General features: G+C 42.8%; 1 protein-coding gene across 1 annotated transcript in view; it reads left to right on the top strand.

Annotated features, from left to right (window-relative positions):
* The window catches only part of LOC137379878 (V-type proton ATPase subunit S1-like), a 78,372-nt gene extending 57,380 nt beyond the window's left edge, over window positions 1–20,992 (top strand). The window contains exons 7-10 of the mRNA XM_068051278.1: window positions 7,734–7,975; window positions 10,617–10,679; window positions 16,729–16,966; window positions 20,783–20,992. Coding sequence (XP_067907379.1) covers window positions 7,734–7,975; window positions 10,617–10,679; window positions 16,729–16,966; window positions 20,783–20,992 — 753 coding nt within the window. The remainder of the gene's footprint in view (window positions 1–7,733; window positions 7,976–10,616; window positions 10,680–16,728; window positions 16,967–20,782) is intronic.
* Window positions 20,993–22,370: the final 1,378 nt, after the last annotated feature.

The following is a 22,370-nucleotide window of genomic DNA, read 5'->3' as shown; positions in this document are numbered from 1 at the left end:
GTTCCTATGGTGTGTGGGTCAGAGAGTTGGTATAATTGAATTAAAACCCTATCTCAAATCCGTGCTCCCTTTTAACGAAGCTCCTCACTGCAAGCAAAGGATCAAATAACTTACCTTGGTCTAAATATCATAATCAATAAACTACAGATGTCAGACAAAGTGTCAAGTATGCATGAAATGGATTCATTTTAACATCTGAATTAATTGTCTCTGTTTTTGTGAGTGAAGATGATTATGAAGATGGTGTTTAGGTTTCGACTACATTGCTCAATATTCAGTTTTCAATGAAAGCAAAACACTTCGGCTCAATTAAACAAAAGGGATTGCACAAATCTTGGATTTTATTTCGCATTGTTGGCATGGAGAGAAAATGGGAAAAAATATCTTCAGATTAGAAAAAAAATCAAGAATAATTTCCTCAAATCAGTAGCCTAATACTGACTCGATTCTGAATTGCAATAGGTGATTTTTTACACAGCAGATTTATGGAAGTCAGCAGTGTTGAATGGCACAGACACGATGGACTGAATGGCCTCCTTCTGTGCTGTAAATTGACTGCTGTTCACAGGTGCAATTCCTGACTAATTCATCTATAAAATATGGTCTCCTATAACCGCATTTTTAATCTGTGTATTGTTACGACCACGTGGTGTGAAGTGGATGGTTCTCACTGTTCAACTCCCCAGTAACTGCAGCAAGTGTATTTGTATTAGAGTTTAGCCCCTTGGGGTTTTATTTTTCAAATAACCAGACAGCAACAGATTTTCTTGTAGATTTAAAAAAACTGAAAATCAGTTGTTTATTGATCAGCACGCCTTATCCTAAAATTGTCGCAACTGCATTCACTGACGAATTCGCTCGCGCGCACACACACACAAAGAAGCAGAAACAGATCGAGAAGGGAAAAAGGAAGGTAGGGGTGGGTGGGGGGCGGGGGGAAAGGTTATGGTAAACCTGTTGAAATCCCTTGGAAATCAATTTCTGAGATAAATATAGATTTCTTTCTTGATTGAAGGTTCTGTTGACGACGGTGGGCTACTTCTAGCTCTCGTTGCTTTCTAATGTGTATGTTGGATTTTTCAGCAGGGCATGTGTTTTCTGACTTGCTGGAATGCAATCTGTTAGATGTTGCTTTTCTCCAGGGTGAGTATCTCTCTCTCTGGCTCTGTTTTTAAAGGTAAAACTGTGTCACTTCTCACCTTCGGGTAGGAGACATTCTCGTCTCTTCGCCATGGTGATTGCATAATAGTCCAGGATGTGGCTATTTCACACCTCCTTTGTTTCAGAAGAAAACATTCAATTCTGGAATGTTTTAGGATTGGTGTAGGATAGGTTCCATTAACGCCTTCTAGCATTGAAGGATTTGTCCTTTGTCTTTGTCAGACAGTTTGAATGCACAAAAGGCCAATCCCCTTTTTCTTCAGTGGCCGTTTTGGGCCATTGTTCACTTTTTAAAATAAAGGTTCATTTTTTAAAGGCAAGGTCCTTTTTTTTCCTAACTCTTCAAAGTTAGTCCATGATTGTTGTATCATTGCACTTCCGGTATGCGTGACATCTCCCCCAAAAGGAGAAATTGAAATTCCTTGGATTTCATTTTTATTTTGTTTGTTTCTTGGATTCAGAAAAATGGAAAAATCAAATAGTAAGAAAGTTTAGGGTCACACCACTGTACAGAGTCATTTCACTCACTCCTCCATCTTACAACTGCTACAGCTGGCATTGCTTGTAACAGTCATTTGGGGTTTAAGTTTATGTTTCTTCATCATCCTTCCTTTGGATGAGGTACCATCAAAAAATTGCATTTCTTTTTGGTTACATGTTGTCAAATGGGGTTGTAGTTTCTCTCACACCAGTTTGTACTACTTTAGGAATGTTAATCTCCAGGACCATGTGATTGTTGGTGAAGCTTGTAGTATGCAAAATTCTGTTATTGCTTGTGGTAAGCTTCCCTGTTTGTACAAGCTTTAACCCCTTAACTACTGCTTCCACAATACATGGCATTAACCATTCAGGTTCTGGCACATTGATAGTTCTTATTTCTACTGTGATAGTGGGTGATAAGTTGTTTTTTTTAGCCCTGCAAGGCATCTGGAATTTATTGTGGCCCCTTGTTCTTGCTGCATTCTGACTCTAAATTGTTGGATTTGATTCGTTTTGGATTTGGAACCGTAGTGTGTGCTTCTTCAGTGAGTAGATTCATGCGAACCTCACTTAGTTTTCTTGTGATTCTCACAAGTGTGGTTCACTTTATGGTATGTTATCTTCCTTTTACTTCTGAGATAGGTGTTTCCCTAATCTGCCCCATGTCCTCTGGGACACTACTGCTCACAGGTAGTTGTCCAGCTGCCACTGCACTCCCCTATGGCACTTCAACTAGGTGAGGCATCTCCCTCACTCTTGGTTTTCCTTCTTGGGAACTTTCTTCGTCTCTATTTAAATCTTTAAAAAAAGGTTCAGCTAATCGTATTTCTGTTGCTTTTCTTTCAGCTTTTATCTTAGCTTCTGTAAATCTTTTTGGCTCTATCTGGGCCCTTTTAAATTCTTCTGGCTCTATCTCCCCGTGTGATTTTTGGTACTTCTGCAGCCCTCTGCAGTTTTGTTTTTGCCCCTCAGTTTCTCCAGTCTTCGTGGACTGCTCTGGACTCTCAGAAACTGTGCATCCTGCCAAGTCATTGCCCAGCAATAGATCCACCCATTGTATGGGTAAGCTTGGAATGATTCTGACTACCACAGTGACCAACTTACTTTGTAGATATATTTTAAATAAGGGAACCTTCAAAAATTTGCCAATAAGCCCTTTTACTAATACCGTGGTATTAGTTCCGTTTTCCGGTGGCATTTCTATCAGTTTGGCTGCCAGTAGGGTCTGAAAACAACCAGTAGCCCTGAGGATGATTATCTCCTTGCCTGGTGCCTGGGACACAAAAGGAGTCATTTTTTCTTTGTGCAAAAAGTTCTGATAAGTGCTCTGCTCTTGAGCTATATTAGAAAACAGGCTTATAACTTTCAAAGTGTGGGAAAATGGCGCACTGACATGGAAGACAAAAGTCCGCATGTATCAAGCCTGTGTCCTCAGTACCTTGCTCTATGGCAGCGAGGCCTGGACAACGTATGTCAACCAAGAGCGACATCTCAATTCATTCCATCTTCGCTGCCTCCGGAGAATCCTTGGCATCAGGTGGCAGGACCGTATCTCCAACACAGAAGTCCTCGAGGCGGCCAACATCCCCAGCTTATACACACTACTGAGTCAGCGGCGCTTGAGATGGCTTGGCCATGTGAGCCGCATGGAAGATGGCAGGATCCCCAAAGACACATTGTACAGTGAGCTCGCCACTGGTATCAGACCCAACGGCCGTCCATGTCTCCGCTTTAAAGAAGTCTGCAAATGCGACATGAAATCCTGTGACATTGATCACAAGTCGTGGGAGTCAGTTGCCAGCAATCGCCAGAGCTGGCGGGCAGCCATAAAGGCGGGGCTAAAGTGTGGCTAGTCGAAGGGACTTAGCAGTTGGCAGGAAAACAGACAGAAGCGCAAGGGGTGAGCCAACTGTGTAACAGCCCTGACAACCAATTTTATCTGCAGCACCTGTGGAAGAGTTTGTCACTCTAGAATTGGCCTTTATAGCCACTCTAGAATTGGCCTTTATAGCCACTCCAGGCGCTGCTCCACAAACCTCCAGGCGCTTACCCATTGTCTCCCGAGACAAGGAGGCCAAAGAACTTTCAAAGCCACAGACAGAGGCTTGACTGTAGCACCTCCTGCTGTTTTTATGGCATACCAACAATTGGCCCAGACATGCCCAGAATTGCCACACTGGAAACATGTCAGGCGGAGTCCTATTGGTTTATCACATGGGTTTCTTTTAAAAGTTGGAGACTTGTCAGGTTTCCTTTCCCTGCTCCCCTTTTCTCTCGAGCCTATTACTGCTTCCTCTGCATCCCTACTATCTCTTCCTAGCTTGTACGAGTTACTAGACCCAAATTTATTCTGAGTTAGGGATTTGTGTATTAATTCATAATCATTGGCCATTTTAGCTGCTTCCCTCACTCTTGTGGGCTCTTTGATGTGTGTTTTTAATACTACTCAGGATGCTATTTTTAAATTCTTCCAGCCACATCACTTCTCCCAAATTTTCATGTGAGCATTTTAGCTTGAGAGACCATATCCAGCAATCAAAAGCCATATGTTTGATTCTTTCAAATTCAATGCAAGTCTGTGTGGGTCTTTTCCAGGTTTTTCGGAATTTCTGTCTATATGCTTCTGGCACTAGTTCATATGCATTTAATATTGCAGTTTTAGTTGTTCATAATCAGAAGAACTTTATTCTGATAACAGAGAAAAAGCTTCACAGGTCCTACCTAGAAAGTTGCCTTGTAAGAGTAAAGTCTAGAATTCTTTTGGCCATTTTAGCCTGGTAGCTATTTTCTCAAATGAGAGAAAATATGACTCATCCTCCTCCTCATTAAATTTTGCCACTAGCCTTGAGTGTCTCAGCAAATCAAACTTTTGCTCTCAATTGGGGATAAGGTTTGAGTGGCTGATAGCATTTTCATTTTGGGTTTTCAGTCTCTAACTCAACGCTCTGTAATTCGATTTCCTCTCATTTCAACTGAAATTATTTTTCCTCTCTTTCCTTTTGTAACTGAAAATACAGCCTGGATTTTATGCTCCCCCCACCCTGAGGTGGGGTGTCACCCAGTATCAAGATGGGGGTGATAGGGTAGTGGGGCAGAGGGCCCATCATTTCTCCACAACCCCTCTTCACCCAGTGATCTTCCCCCGGACGGTATAGGCCGATGACCATCACGCCCAAAGGCCAATTGAGGCCCTTAAATGGCATATTAATGGCCAATTAAGGGTCTCTTCCCGTCACTGCTGGGATCTTACCAACGCCATGAGGCGAGGGCGCCTTGTAAAATGAGGTGCCTTCCCTGCAGGCTTGTAGGGGTGGGGTCCTTCCTTCGTGGGCAATATGTGGCCCATGGAGGACCCACTGGGAACCAATTTACCCTCCGTGACCGCCCCCCCCCCCCCCAGCACCTCGCCTACCTCTGTTCCGAGGTTCCACCACTGGGCCTGGGTCCAAGGCCTCTGCAGTATCGTCAGTGGCCACCGTTCCTAGTGGTGCTGCCGATACTGCAGGAATGGGGATCCCACCTCCTAAAACTTTGAATCTAAAAGACCGGAGGATTGATCCAGCGGGGACGAAAAAGCAGAGGTGGGGATCCCCCTGCCTTTTCGGCCTGGTGCCGGGAGCAACTCCCTCCAGCACAAAATCCAGCCCTGTATTTCTTCCCTTTTCATCTGCAACTGCATACTAGCTAGAATGGGTTTTTTCAGTCTCTAGTTCCATGCTGTTCTCTTCTAGTTCAAGGGCAAGTTTGAAATGGTTGGCTAGACTTTTCACTAGTTCAGGTTTTTTTGCTTTTTGTCTGAAGGTGATTTGCACCTCTGTCGCTAAGCTTTTTAGATCTTCAACACTTAATTTGTTTAACTTATCATGGGATATCTCTCCCTGCTCTACAAACTCCTTAGCATTAAATGTAGCCATGTCTTTTGTTTCCAGCACTGTAGAGAAAAACACAGAAGAAAACTGTTTGGTTATTTTTCCACAATTTTAGAGGTCAATTTTTCTCCCGTTTTTCAAATACCTTGTTTATCTGGTGGTTCAGAGCCTGGCTTCAAGCCTCCAATTTGTTCCGAACATGTGGCGTGACATGTGTGGTTCCCTCTGTTCAGAACCCCACCTGACTGCAGCAAGTGTACTTGTATTAGAGTTTAGCCCCTTGATGTTTTATTTTTCGAATAAACAGACAGTGACAGGTTTTCTTGTAGGTTTTACAAAACAGAAAATCAGTTGTTTATTGATCAATACGCCTTACCCCAAAATTGTTGCAACCGCATCCACTCATATGGTTGTTCGCATACACACACACAAACAAGAAACAACAGATAGAGAAGGGAGAAAGGAAGATGGTTTTTAGTGGAGGGCAAGAGTACGATAAACCTGTTGAACTCCCTTGGAAATCAAGTTCCAGATGGATGCAGGCCTGAGAGGAGTGTAGATTTCTCTCTTGATTGAAGGTTCTGTTGAAGACAGTGGGTTACTTCTAGTTCTCACTATTGTCTGATGTAGATGTCAGAATTTTCAGCAGAGCGTGGGCTTTCTGGCTTGCAGGAATGCAAGTTGTTAAATGTTGCTTCTCTGCTGGGTAAGTATTTCTTTCTCTCTGGATGTCATTTTTTTTTTTTAAAAAGTAAAACTGTCACTTCTCACCCCCTGGTAGAAGACATTCTCATTTCTTCCCCATGGTGATCTCAGTGGCCCTGGATATGGCTATTTCACATATCCTTTGTTTCAGAAGACAACATTCAATTCTGGGATGTTTTAGAATAGATACAAGATGGGTTCCATTAACACCTTTTAGCTTTGAAGATTTGTCCTTTGTCAGACAGTTTAAAGGTGCAAAAGGCCAATCCCCTTTTACTTTGGTGGCCATTTTGGACCATTGTTCCTTTTTAAAATAAAGGTTCACTTTTTAAAGACAAAGTCTATTTTTCATAACTCTTCAGAGTTAGTCCATGAGTGTTGTATCATTGCACTTCCAGTGTGCATGATAGTAGTATAAGATTTAATTAATGAAGTGCTCTTATTAACTTGTCTGTCATCAATCACAAAAAATATAGAATGGTTTCTTCAGTTTATTCAAATAGTTTTGTTAAATAAGTAAAAGCAGAATTGTGGTAGAACATTCTGTAATCTTTTCAAGGATTTACTGCAGAATGTTCCCAAATACATATCTGGCACAGGTGAAAATAACTCAAGCTTGATACCTGAAATGTAACATACTAGATGGGCAGTGTACAATGAGACCAAAACATGATGTTATAATTGTGCTTTGGAAAGATCAATTTGATCAGAGCTTCAGCATGTGCTTAAACCTGGAGGATCTTAGTCCTGGGCACTACTGAAGAGAGAGGGAGAAATGGCTGCAATAAGAGCTTCAAATTAGAATAGCTCCATTGAATGATGCAATTTGGAAGTCCTTTCTGATGGAGAGCGCCACTCTCCATTGAAGGCCAGTGCAACAACAGTCTGGGAGGAGGGAGCTGAAACAGTGAATACTGAACTTGGAGCACGTGAACAAGAAATTTGCTGACTTAATTTACAGGCATGTTCACATTTCATTTAATATCGTTTTATATGGTGATACCACAGCTGGCACACCCAACCACCTCCCTCAAATGACTGGGCAGATGGTATATAAGCTCCAGCACCCACTGCATCAATTCCCATGGCAGCTGTAGTTGCAGGGCCATCCACTGAGCCAGCATCAGGAGATACTGTACTACTTCCATCCCTCAAGGCAGACACTGATGCACCTCACTTCCTCATTCCATTGTGAAATACTTAGAAAGAACAAATAGTTATACTGTAGAAGACACGCAAAGAGGAGCACAAACTGCGATTAAAAGAAAATGGCTTAACTGGCCTTGTAATATTGAGACTTGACTGAGAAAAGACCAGATTAAGTTGTGTGCAAAAATGGTGTCATATACATGAATCCTGAAGCAAGTTTATGCACCATGGAAGTGATGGTTTATTTTGCCAAATTAAGGGCCTAGGTGCAGATGACTGATATGTAAATAGGAGGGTCATTTGTTAGGGTCACTGGTTGCTACTGTTTGTTGTTAAATGCTTTATCAGGCATTCTCTTTACTGTTTCAGGTTATGAGAAAAACTACCAATGGGGTGATTCAAACTGGACGGCGATTAATGAGCACAGATTCAACTAGCTCTGTTCAATACCCACCCTTAAATGTAATGAATGGCACAAACACGTGCATTCTCTTTCATGCTACCAGTCTGCAACTGGCAGCCAATGGAACATTAATCGACTTGACCAATGAAACCTTTATCTCCAATTTAGTGGACTCCAGTAGCTCCATATGTTCAACCACTAACACCACGTAAGTTGAAGAAATTGCAATACTAAAGCAAAATATCAGCTTCAGTAGGCTGAGCAGCTGATTTTTTTTCCCCCCCAAACATTTTGCAATATAAAGGTTATATATGTTCAGAAACATGTTCCTGATTAACTTTGTAACAACTGTCTGTGGCTTAATTTCATTGCATGGATGTGAATTTGTAGGCTTATGATTTAATGTGGTGATGAGGGAAGATTCCATGAATCCTGCTATCTTATTTTAGTTTGTACATCATTTTTGTCAAAACCCTAATGCACGCTCTTTCCCTAAGCTTAGGCCTCATATCAATGCAGTCAAATGTGCAACTTATTTCTTGCGTCAGGCAAACCCCCCACCTGCCAAGACTGAGGTACACATGATTTCGCCACATGAACATTAAAACTTAAAATTACAAGCCCCTGTCTGGAAAGACATTTGCATAGTAACAGACAGTGTTGGAACAATGAGGAACCAGTCCTTGCCCCAATACATAGAAGAGACCTGGTCAAACCAGTTAGTCACGTGACCACCTGCTGGCTAACTAATAAGAATTTTAAATTGGAAAAACTGAATTTGAACTCAATACTGTGTGTTCCTGGAACTGAAGCAAGAATTGCCTCCTCTCCTGTCTGCCCTCATCTTGCTCTCACCAGCTTCGGAAACCATTGAAGACAAGAAAACTCAGAGAGAAAAGTCTCCTACATGAACAAGGTTTAAGAATACTGGGCCCCAATGAAACACAAGACCATATCTTCAATCAAGGACTACAGTGAGTTCGAAGCACAGTAACAAGGTATTGTCTCAAACTGTTCCACTTTATCTTTTCTTCTCTTTCCTGTCCCTATCTGAATGTGTATATCGTGTGTGTGTCATATATCCATAGATGTGACCCGTACTGGAGTTTAAGTTTAATAAATTTCACTTTTCTTCTTTAAACCAAAGAAAGCCTGTTTGTGCTCATTTCTTCGCCCTATAATTGGAAAGCTGTGAACAAGAATTCACAAAGGGGGAGCTTAAAATAGTGTTTAAAATTAAACCCTGTTACAAGAAGATCAGCTGAAGATAGTAACAGACCCCTAGACACCTTTCTCGCCTGGTCCCAACACTTGTGTTTAGGGTACTTGTGATGTGACAGTGAATTCTGTGGTAAGTAACTCACCTGTTTTCTCAGTGCCTGTCCACCATCTACAAGGCACAAATCAGGAGTGTGATGGAATATTCTCCACTTGCCTAGATGAGTGCAGCCTCAGCACAAAAAGCTCAACGCCATCCAGGACAAAGCAGCCTGCTTGATTGGCACACCATCCACCACCGACAGTGGTAGCAGTGTGCACCATCTACAAGATGAACTGCAGCAACTCACCAAGGCTCCTGCGATAGCACCTTCCAAACCCATGACCTCTACCACCTAGAAGGACAAAGGCAGCATTTGCATGGGAACATCACCTGCAGATTTCCCTCCAAGACACACACCATCCTGACTTGTTACTATATCACCATTCCTTCACTGTCACTGGGTCAAAATCCTGGAACCCCCTTCCTAAATAACACTGTTGGTGTACCTACACCAAGGACTGCAGCAGTTCAAGAAGGCAGCTTACCACTACCTTCTCATGTGCAATTAGGGATGGGCAATAAATGCTAGCCTAGCCAGCAATGCACAAATCCCATGAATCAAATAAAAACATACAAGTCTTTATAATTCAAGCATAGGGATCGCATCAACAGCAGAAATGATAACTGATAGGTGAAGTGCAATTGTTATTCACTTTTGGATAGATAGCACACTCCTGACAGTAGTACCTGTGCATCAGGCACTGTGCACACCTGTGGAACAACTGGCTGACCTTGCGCTATACTGTGAGGGTAACTCACTATATACTTGATGCTCCTAGTGCACAAGGCATGATACACTGGGAATGTTACAGGGTGAAGTACTAATGAATGGGTGCCAGCAGCACTTAGTTATCCAGCAACGAAGAGGGAAATGGCTGGTAACAGACAAGGATAAGAACTGGCCTATTTAGTTTGAGTTTGGAGGTCCAACTCCAGGATATCCGACAGATGATTGTTTGAGGTGAGGGCTCACCTGCAACCACAAGCAGCACCAGAGCATCATGATGCAAGTAAGAATAAGTAAATACTGTCTCATCCACACTCAGAACCTGGAAATAAACAAGAACACATCTCTGGCATACACAAGGTTGCTGAGGCAAGTGTGATCATATTTGCTTTGCTTGTATAATGTTGGCTTACAATGTATCTGAACTGCACTAACTTTTTATTTTTCGAAATGCTTAGGAATGCTTATGTTCTTCCTGGGCACTGTGTAATGTTGTCAATGTCATTGTTGCACTTGCTGAGCTGCATGCAATGTGCCAGCCTAGATTTTATGTTCAAGTCCTGAAGTGAGGCTTGAACCCATATATAGTTGTAAGAACATCTAATATTACTTTTCAATAATATGGTTATTCTAATTTCCCTGAATTTGGTGATTATATAGGACATTCATCATTCCAGAGTTAGCCAAGCTGCATTTAACTTGTGTTTTCAAATTTGGGCTGCAATCTCTGAATTTCAGTTTGAAGCTTACTTTAATAAAGACACCTCATGAAACTAATGTTATTTATGTACCTTACTTTAGGCTATCCCTCAAGTATTCACTGCAAAAAAGTCCAAGTATCAGTGTTAACACTGTGGAAATCAGGTAAGCCTCTATCATTTCTGATTGAGAGAGATTTGCTTTTACATAGGAAATAGAAGCAGGAGTAGGCCATGCGGCCTTGAGAGACTGATCCGCCATTCAACTAGATTATGGCTGATCTACCTCATTGCCATTTTCCTGCACTATTCCCACATCCCTTTAATATCTAGAACTCTATCAATCTCGGTCTTGAATATACAGAATGACAGTCTCCACAGCCCTCGGGTAGAGAATTCCAAAAATTCACCACCCTCTGAGTGAGGAAATTCCTCCTTATCTCAGTCCTAAATGGCCTATCTCTTATTCAGAGACGGTCTCATGGTTCTAGAGCACCCCACCCAGCCTTCCCTGTAAGAATTTTGTATGCTTCAAATGAGATCACCTAAACTCGAGAATACAGACCCAGTCTCCTCAGAGGGCAATTCAGCCATCGCAGGATGGCTGAACCTTTGTTGCTCTCCCTTTATGGGAAGTTTATCCTTCCTTAGGTAAGGAGACCAAAGCTGTACACAATACTCAAGGTGTTGTTGCACCAAGGCTTTATACAATTGCAGCAAGACTTCTGTACTCAAGTCCTCTTGCAATAAAGGCCAACATACCATTTGCCTTCCTAATTGCTTGCTGCACCTACATGTTAGCTTTCAGTGACTTGTGAACAAGGACACCCAGGTTCCTTTGGACATCAACACTTCCCAATCTCAATGTAAGAAATACTCTGCATTTCTGTTTTCCCTACCAAAGTGGAAAACTTCACATGTCCACATTATATTCCACCTGCCATGTTCTTGCCCACTCATTTCACCTATAAATGCCCTAGAAGCATCTTTGCATCTTCCTCACAACTCACATTCCCACCTAGTTTTGGGTCATCAGAAAACTTGGAAATATTACATTTGGTCCCCACATCCAAATCATTGATATAGATGGTGAATAACTGGGGCCCCAAGCACTGATGCTTGTGGTACCCCATGAGTCACAGCCTGCCAACTTGAGAATGACTCATTAATTCCTGCTCTGTTTTGTCCATTAACCAGTTCTCAATCCATGCCAATATATTACCCCCAATCTCATGTGCTCTAATTTTGCTTACTAACCTCTTGTGTGGGACCTTAATCGAAAGCCTTCTGAACATCCACTGGTTCCCCCTTATCTATTCTGCTAGTTACATCCTCAAACCACCCCCCCCAAACAGGTTTGTCAAGCATGATTTCCCTTTCATAAATCCATGTTGACTCTGCCCAATCCTACCATTATTTTCCAAGTGTCCAGTTATCACATTTATAATAGATTCTAGCATTTTCCCCTACTATTGATGTCAGGCTAACAGCTCTATAGTTCCTAGTTTTCTCTCTCCCTCCTTTCTTAAATAGTGGGGTTATGATCAGTTGAGGGGGGGGGGGGGGTGGGGTGTCACAAGGCTCCCATCTTGTCCTTGTTGAACTGCAACATAGTTTATTCCTTTTAAAAACAGTGAATATGCTTACCACTTCAATGAATGCTTTGCCTGTTACCCTTGTTGTGTTCATAGAAGTACCAGACAGGTTTTCTGGAGTTTAAAAAAAAGAAAGAGGGGAGTTTATTGTACTTAAAATCTAAACACGATCTAGATAAAATAATAAAACGACACTACACTTTCACTCACGAGAATCACACACACACACACAAATAGAGTACAGAGTGATAAGAAATAGTCTAGTTTGGATTAGGGATTAGAAGTAAAAATGATGTACAGTCTGTGGGGTCGGATAATTCTGTTATCTTCCGGCTAAAATTGCGATCTTGACATCTCCAGCTGGTAAAAGTGTACTTTGTGGCTAGCCCACCTGGTTCAGGGTTTTTCTTAGAGACAGTGTTGTAGGTGGCATTCCTCCCCAGGATCTCTAACTGTAGACATGGTAGACTTGGGTGTCACACAGTCAGGTTTCAATCTTGCAATGTTATCGCAAGAGAGAGCACCCCCACTGGGGTCTTGTCTGGTTAGCACTCAAAGCATGGCTGCTTCAAAGTCTCACAAGCTTGTCCTTTTACAAAAGACAGCTAGTTTTCCACAGATGGGGAGGTGGTTACATGATTGTCCAGTGTCCTCGTTTGCAGTTTAATTAGATTTGATTCTAGTTATTTTTCAGTCCCTCTCGAGTCTCATTGTTTCAATTTTCACCCCCTGGAGATATGACTCCACTGTAAGTGTTCCAAGATGGCTTTGAATGATTATGCCATTAGAAGCAAAGCTGTTAGCAGTTTCCAAATTCATGAGACATTGCAACCTCAGTAGACATGCATCTGATTTGATGTACTGGAATGTGAGGTATTTCAATGCCAATTGTGGTGGCCATCTTGGCTGCCAGCTTTTTAAAAGTTAACTGTAGGATCCCAGCTTCTTTTTAAAAGTTTAATGCAAGTTTCCAACCGATGAATTAAAAATCCTCATTTGATATAACATGTTTTCTTGACAGTGGGGTTACATTTCCTACCTTCCAATCTTCAGGAACCACACCAGAATCTATAAAAATTATGGATCATCATCAATGCATCCACTATCTCTACAGCTACCTCTTTCAACACTCTGGGATGGAGATCATCAGGTCCAGGGGATTTATCCACTTCAGTCCCATTAATTTCTCCAGTACTACCTTTCTTACTATTAGTAATTTCTTTCAGTTCCTCATTCTTGCTAGTCCCTTAGTTCTCTAGTATTTCTGGGAGGTTTTTAAATATCTTCCTCCATGAAGACAGACAAAGTATTTGTTTACACAAAAACAAGAAATGCTGGAATCACTCAGCAGGTCTGGCAGCATCTGTGGAAAGAGCAGAGTTAACATTTCAGACCCTTCTTCAGAACTCCAGCTCAATGACTGAGCCAGAGCTCCTCGAGCCACAGCCACTACCAATGTGTTTGCAGTGGACCACACTGGCATCCACCAGCTCCCACATACTGCAGCTGCAAAGCATCACCTGCCCTGACATCTTTATTATGTGTTAATTAATTTATTTTTCTTAATTCATTTATAAGTAATAAACACTACTACTAAGCCCCACTACTAAAACTTCACTACTGTTAGTAAAGCTTAATATTACTAATAAAACTTTAGTAATAAATTACCCCAAGTCTCAGAAGATTCTAATTTTTATTATTTCAGTTAACTTTATACTAACCCCAATTAAAATTCCTTAATTTAGATGAGAAAAAAAAAAGAGAAAATGTTCACCAACCAATCACTTACCTTCACACTTCAGTTTTCTTTGGAATGCTCTGAACCCAGACTCTTCAAACTCTCACTAGATTACCCTCTTTCTGGGAAGCAACTTACATCTTCTACAGCTAATGGAGGCTAAAAAAGGAACACCACTTTCCCCTTCAGCACCAAATCCCCACATGAGCCAAACTCCCACCATCTCACTCTGAATACATCTCCTCACTATGCACTCCTAACTTCATGCAGTTAGGAAACCTGACTTTTATAGAGCCTCTGATGAGTCACTAGCGAGCTTAGCTTCCTGCTACAGTAATTAACACCAATTGAACTAACTACTTTAAGCTGATTGACAGATAACTGCCACTGCCAGGCAGCTCCCTGTTTAACAAGGCAATTTAATTAACTTGAAGTTTGCAAGCTCTATGTCAGAGCCTGACTCTTAATCTAAATTGAACATTGAGAAATACTGACCAGAATTTGCCATGTGAAGCAAATTCTCCCCTTCACACTCTGACTACATCTCACTCAGGCAAAGTCTGCTCTCCGTGCATCCGTTATACAATCAAAGGGTTTTCCTGAACTGTTTAATGTGGTAACAGCTTTTAAGCTAGACTGAAACCAGACCTAAAGTGACATCTGGCTCCTGACATTTATGCAGTTATGTTTTGTTTCCCCGGTCCAGTGGCAGATTTATAGACCCAGTGCTACTGGTAAAGCTGGGCTGTCGGTTGCGGGGTGGACGCAAGTAGCATGGGACAGGCTGTAGGAGCAACTGAGAAAAAGTGTAGGTCCCATACACAGTGGAGCAGGTTTCAACAGGCAAGCAGCATGCTGATTACCCCGATGAAAGGCACCGGGTGGGAAACATGGCCTGAATGTGAAATCTGAGAAGTGACCAGTGAACAAGGGCCAAAGTAAATAGGATTACCATCCACCTGAGTCAGAGAAGTAACTTTACTGTGGAGGCCTTCAGGAAGGAATAGGCAATCAATCAGGTGAGTAGCAACTGGAGGCATTCAGGAGTGGAATGAGACAGGAAGCTTTTGGAACCAGAGGTGGGAAAAGAAATGACCTTGAAGAGCGAGGCTGAGCTGGAGCCACTACTCACAGCCTGAATGGAACCTCTTGAGCAATAGGAAGGTAGGACAGGTTAGAAAGGACTTCCCTGAAGCATGAGACTGCCTACTGCATTGCCCACAGTGGCAACTGTTCAGTAACAGGGAACAGGCGTCCAAAGCAGCAAGGAGCATTTTTTTCTTAGGGCACAATAAAAAAAATAATTTTCTGGTGCAGAGAATAAAGGATTGTTTTATATTATCTGACACTGCAGTACCTCCACTGGCAGGATGTGCATTTATAAACTGAAAATTTTACAAGGGCATTTCCCATCAGAAATATGAACATAGAAATTTATTATGTAAGGAAGTAACAGGAATTATGTTTAGATGCAAGATGTTTAATATATTACTTGTTCACTTCCCATGATAGTCATAGATCATCAAGACTAAGGGCTGGATTTTACATTCCCTCCGCTGTCGGGAATGTTGGCAGGGGGCAATGAAGATCGGTTTGGCGGAGGCCCGCCAATAGCCCCGACGGCAGCAGGCCGTGTGCCGATCATGGCGGCGGTGGCGAGGCCTCGTGGTGGCCGCCCCACCGCTCAGTGATGGGACCCCCATTTCAATATGTAAACTAATTTACATACCTGATTTAATGAGGATCCCATCTCCTCCTAAATTGCCGCACCAATCTTCATTGTGGCCGACAATGCCGCGCCTTCGAATCCCCATTTGGGGAAATGTGGCGCAACGCCCGTGGGGAGGGGGAAGGACCATTTTTTCTCTGCGCAGGAGGGGGGAAGCGGGGTTAAAACGATGTGGATTAGTCGGGCGGGGTCCTGATGGGAAGGGGTAAAGGACAAAGTTGCCAAAATTTGGTGGGGGAAAAGGGCAAATTCTAAATATTTGCATTCCGGTAGTGGGGGGAGGGGCACAAATGGGCAGAAATGCCATTGTGGGGGCGGGAGGGAAATGCATTCAATGATCATGTAATTCTGTTTTGTTACAATTTAACTTACCTAGCCCTTTAATTTTTAAATGGCCATTAAGGGCTGCAAGCCCTTTAAAAATGGCACCGGCGCCTCGCCTGCCCCCTCCAGGTCATCACTGGGGGCGGGCGCTGCGGCCATGCTAATGAGCCACCGCGTTTGAAATTGCAGCGGCTCCGTGACGCGGCGCCCGTGCGGGCATGCCAAATTCTTCAGCGGCGGACTCTTAAAATGCAGCCTTAAATGTTATCCTTAAGTACAGTGGGTTTAAAGGGCAGGAGATAATGGAAACAGGGCTTGCAAACATAATTCCATCCCAATTTTAGATTCATACATTTTGTCCCTAATTATATATAATACTTTTATTTCATTTTATTACTATTCAGTATTATGGCATTGTACATAGTAAATCAGTGAATGTGATCCTTTCTTAATCATTGCTTATGTCTTTATGCTGCCTCTCTGTCTCTCCTCTGCTCCTGACCTTAGATTGAGTTGGGGAATGGGACTGACTGGATTGCTCTAGGGAGAGCCAGCATGGACTCGATGGGCCAAATGGCCTCCTTCTGTGCCGTTATGACTCTATGAGACATGTGATTATTTCCCATTAATTTCTTCACTCTTAATTCTCGTTGTCATTTGAAGTAAATTTGCCATGAGGATTTAGCAATTCAACAGCATTGAATCTGTCACATTAACAAGGTATTTTTTCACAGCATATTTCAGGAAAAATAAATTCTTTTAAACATATAATTTACCAAACAATAAGGTGTTGCAAAAAAAAGTTTGCATGTTTTGTTTTCTATCAAAGGTTTCTAATGAGGAACGAGTTCTACACTGGATCAGCTCGAAACTGGTTCACATTGGATTTTGTTGAAATTGTGCAGGACGAGCTAAATATTGCAGTGTTTAATGTGTCCAGTATCTCAGCACCACAGGAGTATTCCTTCCACTGTCAGTTAGTAGGAACCAGTAGGATTTATGGTGCAACATTTATTGCAGCTAACAAGGCAGCGGAAGCCTGGACCATCACCATTTCTGAATTTCAGGTAAATAGGTGACATTGAACAAATCATTTGTGACCCTGTTTTTATTAACAAGTACAATTGTTGATTTGATGATAGATATGAGAAATAGAAAAATGTTTACTTTCTGCCAATCCTGGTGAGAGTGACTGCCCTTGACATCAAGGCAGCATTTGACCGGGCATGGCATCGACGAGCCCCAGCAAAACTGGAGTCAATGGGAATCAGGGGGAAAACTCTCCACTGGTTGGAGTCATACCTAGCACAAAGGAAGATGGTTGTGGTTGTTGGAGGTCAATCATCTCACCTCCAGGACATCACTGCAGGAGTTCCTCAGGGTAGTGTCCTAGGCCCAACCATCTTCAGCTGCTTCATCAATGACCTTCCTTCAATCATAACGTCAGAAGTGGGGATGTTCGCTGATGATTGCACAATGTTCAGCACTATTCACAACTCCTCAGATACTGAAGCAGTCCATATAGAAATGCAACAAGATCCGGACAATATCCAGGCTTGGGCTGATAAGTGGCAAGTAACATTTGCGCCACACAAGTGCCAGGCAATGACCATCTCCAACAAGAGAGAATCTAACCATCTCCTCTTGACGTTCAATGGCATTATGATCACTGAATCCCCTACTATCAACATCCTGGGGTGGGGGGGAAGTTACCATTGACCAGAAACTGAACTGAAGTTTCCATATAAATACTGTGGCTACAAGAGCAGGTCAGAGGCTAGGAATCCTGCGGCAAGTAACTCACCTCCTGACTCCCCAAAGCCTGTCCACCATCTACAAGGCACAAATCAGGAGTGTAATGGAATACTCTCCACTTGCCTGGTTGTGTGCAGCTCCAACAACACTCAAGAAGCTCATCCAGAACAAAGCAGCTTGCTTGATTGGCACCCAATCCACAAATATTCACTCCCTCCACCACCGATGCACAGTGGCAGCAGTGTGTATCATCTACAAGATGCACTGCAGCATCACACCAAGGCTCCTTAGACAACACGTTCAAAACCTGCAACCTCTACCACCTAGAAGGAGAAGGGCAAGATGCAGGTTCCCCTCCAATCCACACACCATCCTGACTTGGAACTATATCACCGTTCCTTCAGTGTCGCTGGGTCAAAATCCTGGAACTGGCTTCCGAACAACACTGTGGGTGTATCTACACCATATGGACTGCAGCGGTTGAAGAAGGCAGCTCACCACCACCTTCTCAAGGGCAATTAGGGATGGGCAATAAATGCTGGCCTGGCCAGCGACACCCACATCCCATGAACAAATAAAAAAAAATCCTTACAATATTCATATCTCTCTTCAAAACAAAATAATAAATTGATACGGATTCATAATGATTTAAATTCTCATAATATTAAAGGCTATATATTTGGAATCACTGGCTTGCAAGCTTGCCATTTCAATGGGTTGTGACTGATTTTCAGATTTATTAGTTAAAGGCCATGTTTTGGCTTTTTTTTCCTTTGCCTCGGTTTACTTCTTTCCTATATTATATCCTGAAATGTGTTATGTGTGAAATGAATCAAAAGAAAAGCTATTTTTTGAAGGTGGCTCCACTGTACAAACCACATGTTGAATAAGCAAAACCTATCTATTGGGCTGATGTGGTCACAATTTTCTGAAATGAATGGACTTTCAGGATCTGAAGCAGCGTCTGATTTAGGTCCAACATCTGCTCGGGGAACCATCCGACAGGATCCACCATCTCCTTTTCCCGTAGGGCCTTGAGAACTTCCCGTGCAGACCACTGCCTGATGGATTGGTGGTCAAAGGCATTTCCCTGCAGAAATTTTCCCACGAAAGATAGGTGGTACGGCACAGTCCAATTGGATGGAGAGTTCTGCGGCAAAGTGACCAGGCCCATCCTTTGCAACACTAGGGACAGATAGAACCTCAGCACGTAGTGACACTTGACGTTTGCGTACTGGGGCTCTACGCACAGCTTGTTGCAGCCGTACACGAAGGTGGTCATCAGGATGAGGGCGGCGTTGGGTACATTTTTCCTGCCCTCATCCAGAGGTTTGAACATCGTGTCCCTCCGGACCCGGTCCATTTTGCATCTCCAGATAAAGCCGAAAATGGCTTGGGTGACCGCTGTGGCGCAGGAGTGGGGTATGGGCCAGACCTGTGCCACGTACAGCAACAACGTGAGCACCTCGCACCTGATGACCAGGTTCTTACCCACAATGGAGAGAGATCACTGCTCCCACATACTCAGTTTATGGTATACCCAGGCTACTCGCTCCTTCCAGGTTTTGGCACACGCCCCGGTCCCTCCGAACCATATCCCCAGCACCTTCAGATAGTCTGACCTGATGGTGAAGGGGACAAAGGATTGGTCAGCCCAGTTCCCAAAGAACATGGCCTCACTCTTGCCATGGTTAACTTTGGCTCCCGAGGCCAGTTCGAACTGGTCGCAGATGCTCATCAGTCACGAACGGACAGCGGATCCGACCAGCAGACGACGACGTCATCCATGTACAGGGACACTTACCTTTTAAATATGATCTTCCCGCACCAGCACCCCCTCCACCCCACCAGACTGCACAAAGTTTAAATTTCACCTGTTCCCACCATCCCCTACACCCATTACGTTTATTTGACCCCATCCCCCCTCCCGCACAGGAAATCTGAACTCCTCCCCCCTCCCCACCAGTGTCACACCGGCTTGACCCAGACGGGGAGTTGAAAGTGTGGGAGTGCCAGCTGCTGCACTGAGGATTGTAGCAGGCCCAGAAGATTGTGGGTAAGTTCATTCATGTCATTGATTTAAATATTGAAATTGAGGTCCCACTGCCTAGCGGCAGGAGAATAGGGCCAGGCCCTCCCAGCATCAGCCTCCATGGCGGGACTCTGCCGCAACCATCTCCCCCACTTCCCCCGTCCCCCCCGCCACAGAGCCCAACATCATAGGCTTGGTAAAATCTAGCCCTATAGATCAGGTAACATCACTGCCAACAAATGGTATCATCAGATTTCAGTGGCCTTTGTTACCTGAGAAATTGTAAACAAGCTGCCCTGAATGATGACCCTTTAAACCATCCTGAATAAAAGGTGAAATAATTCTGCTTCATGCACCTGCTGGTCCATCACTGACATTGTCACAATAATGTGAACTGGAGATGCCATTACACTGTCCTGTGTGAAGTAGAAAATGCAGAATGTGCATTCTAATGCATGAGTGAGGCACAGTTTACTGGCATCTGTCTGCAGTTGGTTTCTACTGATTGAGAAGAATTGAAGAAGTAGCTCTTTAATTATAAAGAGAGAACTTTATACAACACATCTCACAACTGCAGGATGTCCCAAAGTGTTTCACAGCTAAGAAGGTACTTCTTGAAATTTAGTCACTGTTGTAATGTCGGAAATGGGGCAGCCAATTTGAACGCAGCAAGGTCCCACTAACTGATACAAATCATGATCTGTTACTTTTAGTGGTGTTTGTTGAGGGATAAGTGTTGGCCATGGAGAATAGGACAACAGGAGACCTCTCATATTCGAATAGTGCCATAGCATCTTTTCTGTCCAACTGAGAGAGCAATGGAGCTTTGATTTAACATCTCATTTGAAAAATGGCACCTCCAATAGTGCAGGACTTCCTCAGTGCTACATTGACGTGTAAGCCTTGATTATGTGCTTAAATCTCTGGACTGAGACTTGAATCCACAACCATTTGATTCAGGGGTGGTCCCACTTAATCAAAGCTGATATCTAATTGGTCAAATTTGAAGCTACATGTGTGAAAGACCAACTCATCTGCAATATTTGCAACAGTGCTTCAGATATTCTTGTTTTTAATGTCTTTTCTCCTTCAACAGATTCAGGGTTTCAAAGTGGAGAATAACCTATTTGCTTATGCAAATGACTGTACCTCATTCTTCACTCGTGCAATCTGGATGGCCCTGGTAACATCGCTGGTTCTTTTGTACATCCTCACCTATGGCATCCACATGATCATGCAGCTGACAACTAATGACCGTTTCGATGATCCCAAAGGCCAGGCTCTAACAGTCACCCAGACTGACTAAGATTGTTACTTGAGCTGAATCCATTATATCTCCTTTAATTGTCTTTTTCATTAAAATCAACTAATTTATGCAACATACCATTTTACAGATTTCACCCTTCGCAGAATGATGATGTTAGTTATAATTTCAGTGCATTGGACTTCCAAATCCCAGTCTAAGCATACATTTATGCTGGAGCTCCCAGCAGCTGGTGGGGAAAATTGGCCAGAGGAGCCACCATCCAATTTGCTTGATTGCTACAGTTCTTAAACTATCAAAGAGTAGGAATAAGAACAGCCAGAAATGTGTTCACAGGTGTCGGACCTTTTGAAATGGAAGATAATTTGGATGCAAGAAAGTAGGGAGAAGATGAAGGATAAAATTACATGAGCAAATGAAATGTCTCTGTTGAAGCAAATGCGGGTCTGCAGTGAGGATAACAGTCTGAAGTCTTATCCTGTTTCATCAGTATAAAGGGGATAGGGAAAACAAACTGCATAGCTCTAAAGTACTGCAGCACAAGTGAGTGAAAGTAGTTGTGAAATGAATGGATAATTTTATATAAACCACTGATTTCTGTGTGTTTTGCTGATACAAGTTAAATTCACTTAAATTTAGTATTTCAGACAAACTAACCTTGATGATGATATAAGGGATGGCCCAAAGTTAATGGGAAACTCCTTTCTAAAGAAAGATATTTGAAGTAAAACATTTTCGAATAGAAACACAGAGTGGGAGTGAATCGGTTTATTAAATAACTTCTAGCGGAGCCACATGCCACTTGCATAATTTATTCCAAACTAACCTCGGAGCTGCAGAGACAGCTTATCAGAATTGACTTCATAGTTTCAGGGCTGCACAGAAGCTTATCAGTAGAAGAAGTACTAACAGGACAGCTGCAAGCTGTTTAAAAGTAGCCCATTGTATAGCAATCAGCCTAACGGTCCAAGGAGATAGGGGGGATGCGAAACTGCTAGAGGGGAAGGTGACAAGGCAGTACCCCAATCAGGCCATGACACCAAGAAACTGCAGAGTTTGTAAACCAATTGGGAACATAAAGGGGGTGTCACTGATTTGTATGAAGAACTATAAGAAAGGCTTGATTTCCCTGCTCAGGCAGGAGAGGAGAGAAGAGCCCAGGTGTTGTTGTTGTTTGCTTTGCTGATGATGTAACCAAGAAGTACTGCAATAGAGTTTCTTAAAGCTACAGTCGGACTTCGTCTCTCTTTGTGCAACTAATGGGATCCAACAACTTGCATTAACAGATGCGCTGTGTTACTACCATCCTTGCACCCTTAGAATTTGGGTTTAAATGCAATACAGACAGGCAAAATTAAACATTTCATTCTACAATGGTCTTAAGCACCATCAAACTTTTGCAGGTAAAATCCTCTCAACA

The sequence above is a fragment of the Heterodontus francisci genome, chromosome 18 (genome assembly GCF_036365525.1).
Source record: "Heterodontus francisci isolate sHetFra1 chromosome 18, sHetFra1.hap1, whole genome shotgun sequence".
Classification (NCBI taxonomy): Eukaryota; Metazoa; Chordata; class Chondrichthyes; order Heterodontiformes; family Heterodontidae; genus Heterodontus; species Heterodontus francisci.
The sequence above is the reverse complement of the archived record's forward strand: the minus strand, read 5'-3'. Positions and strand labels throughout refer to the sequence as shown.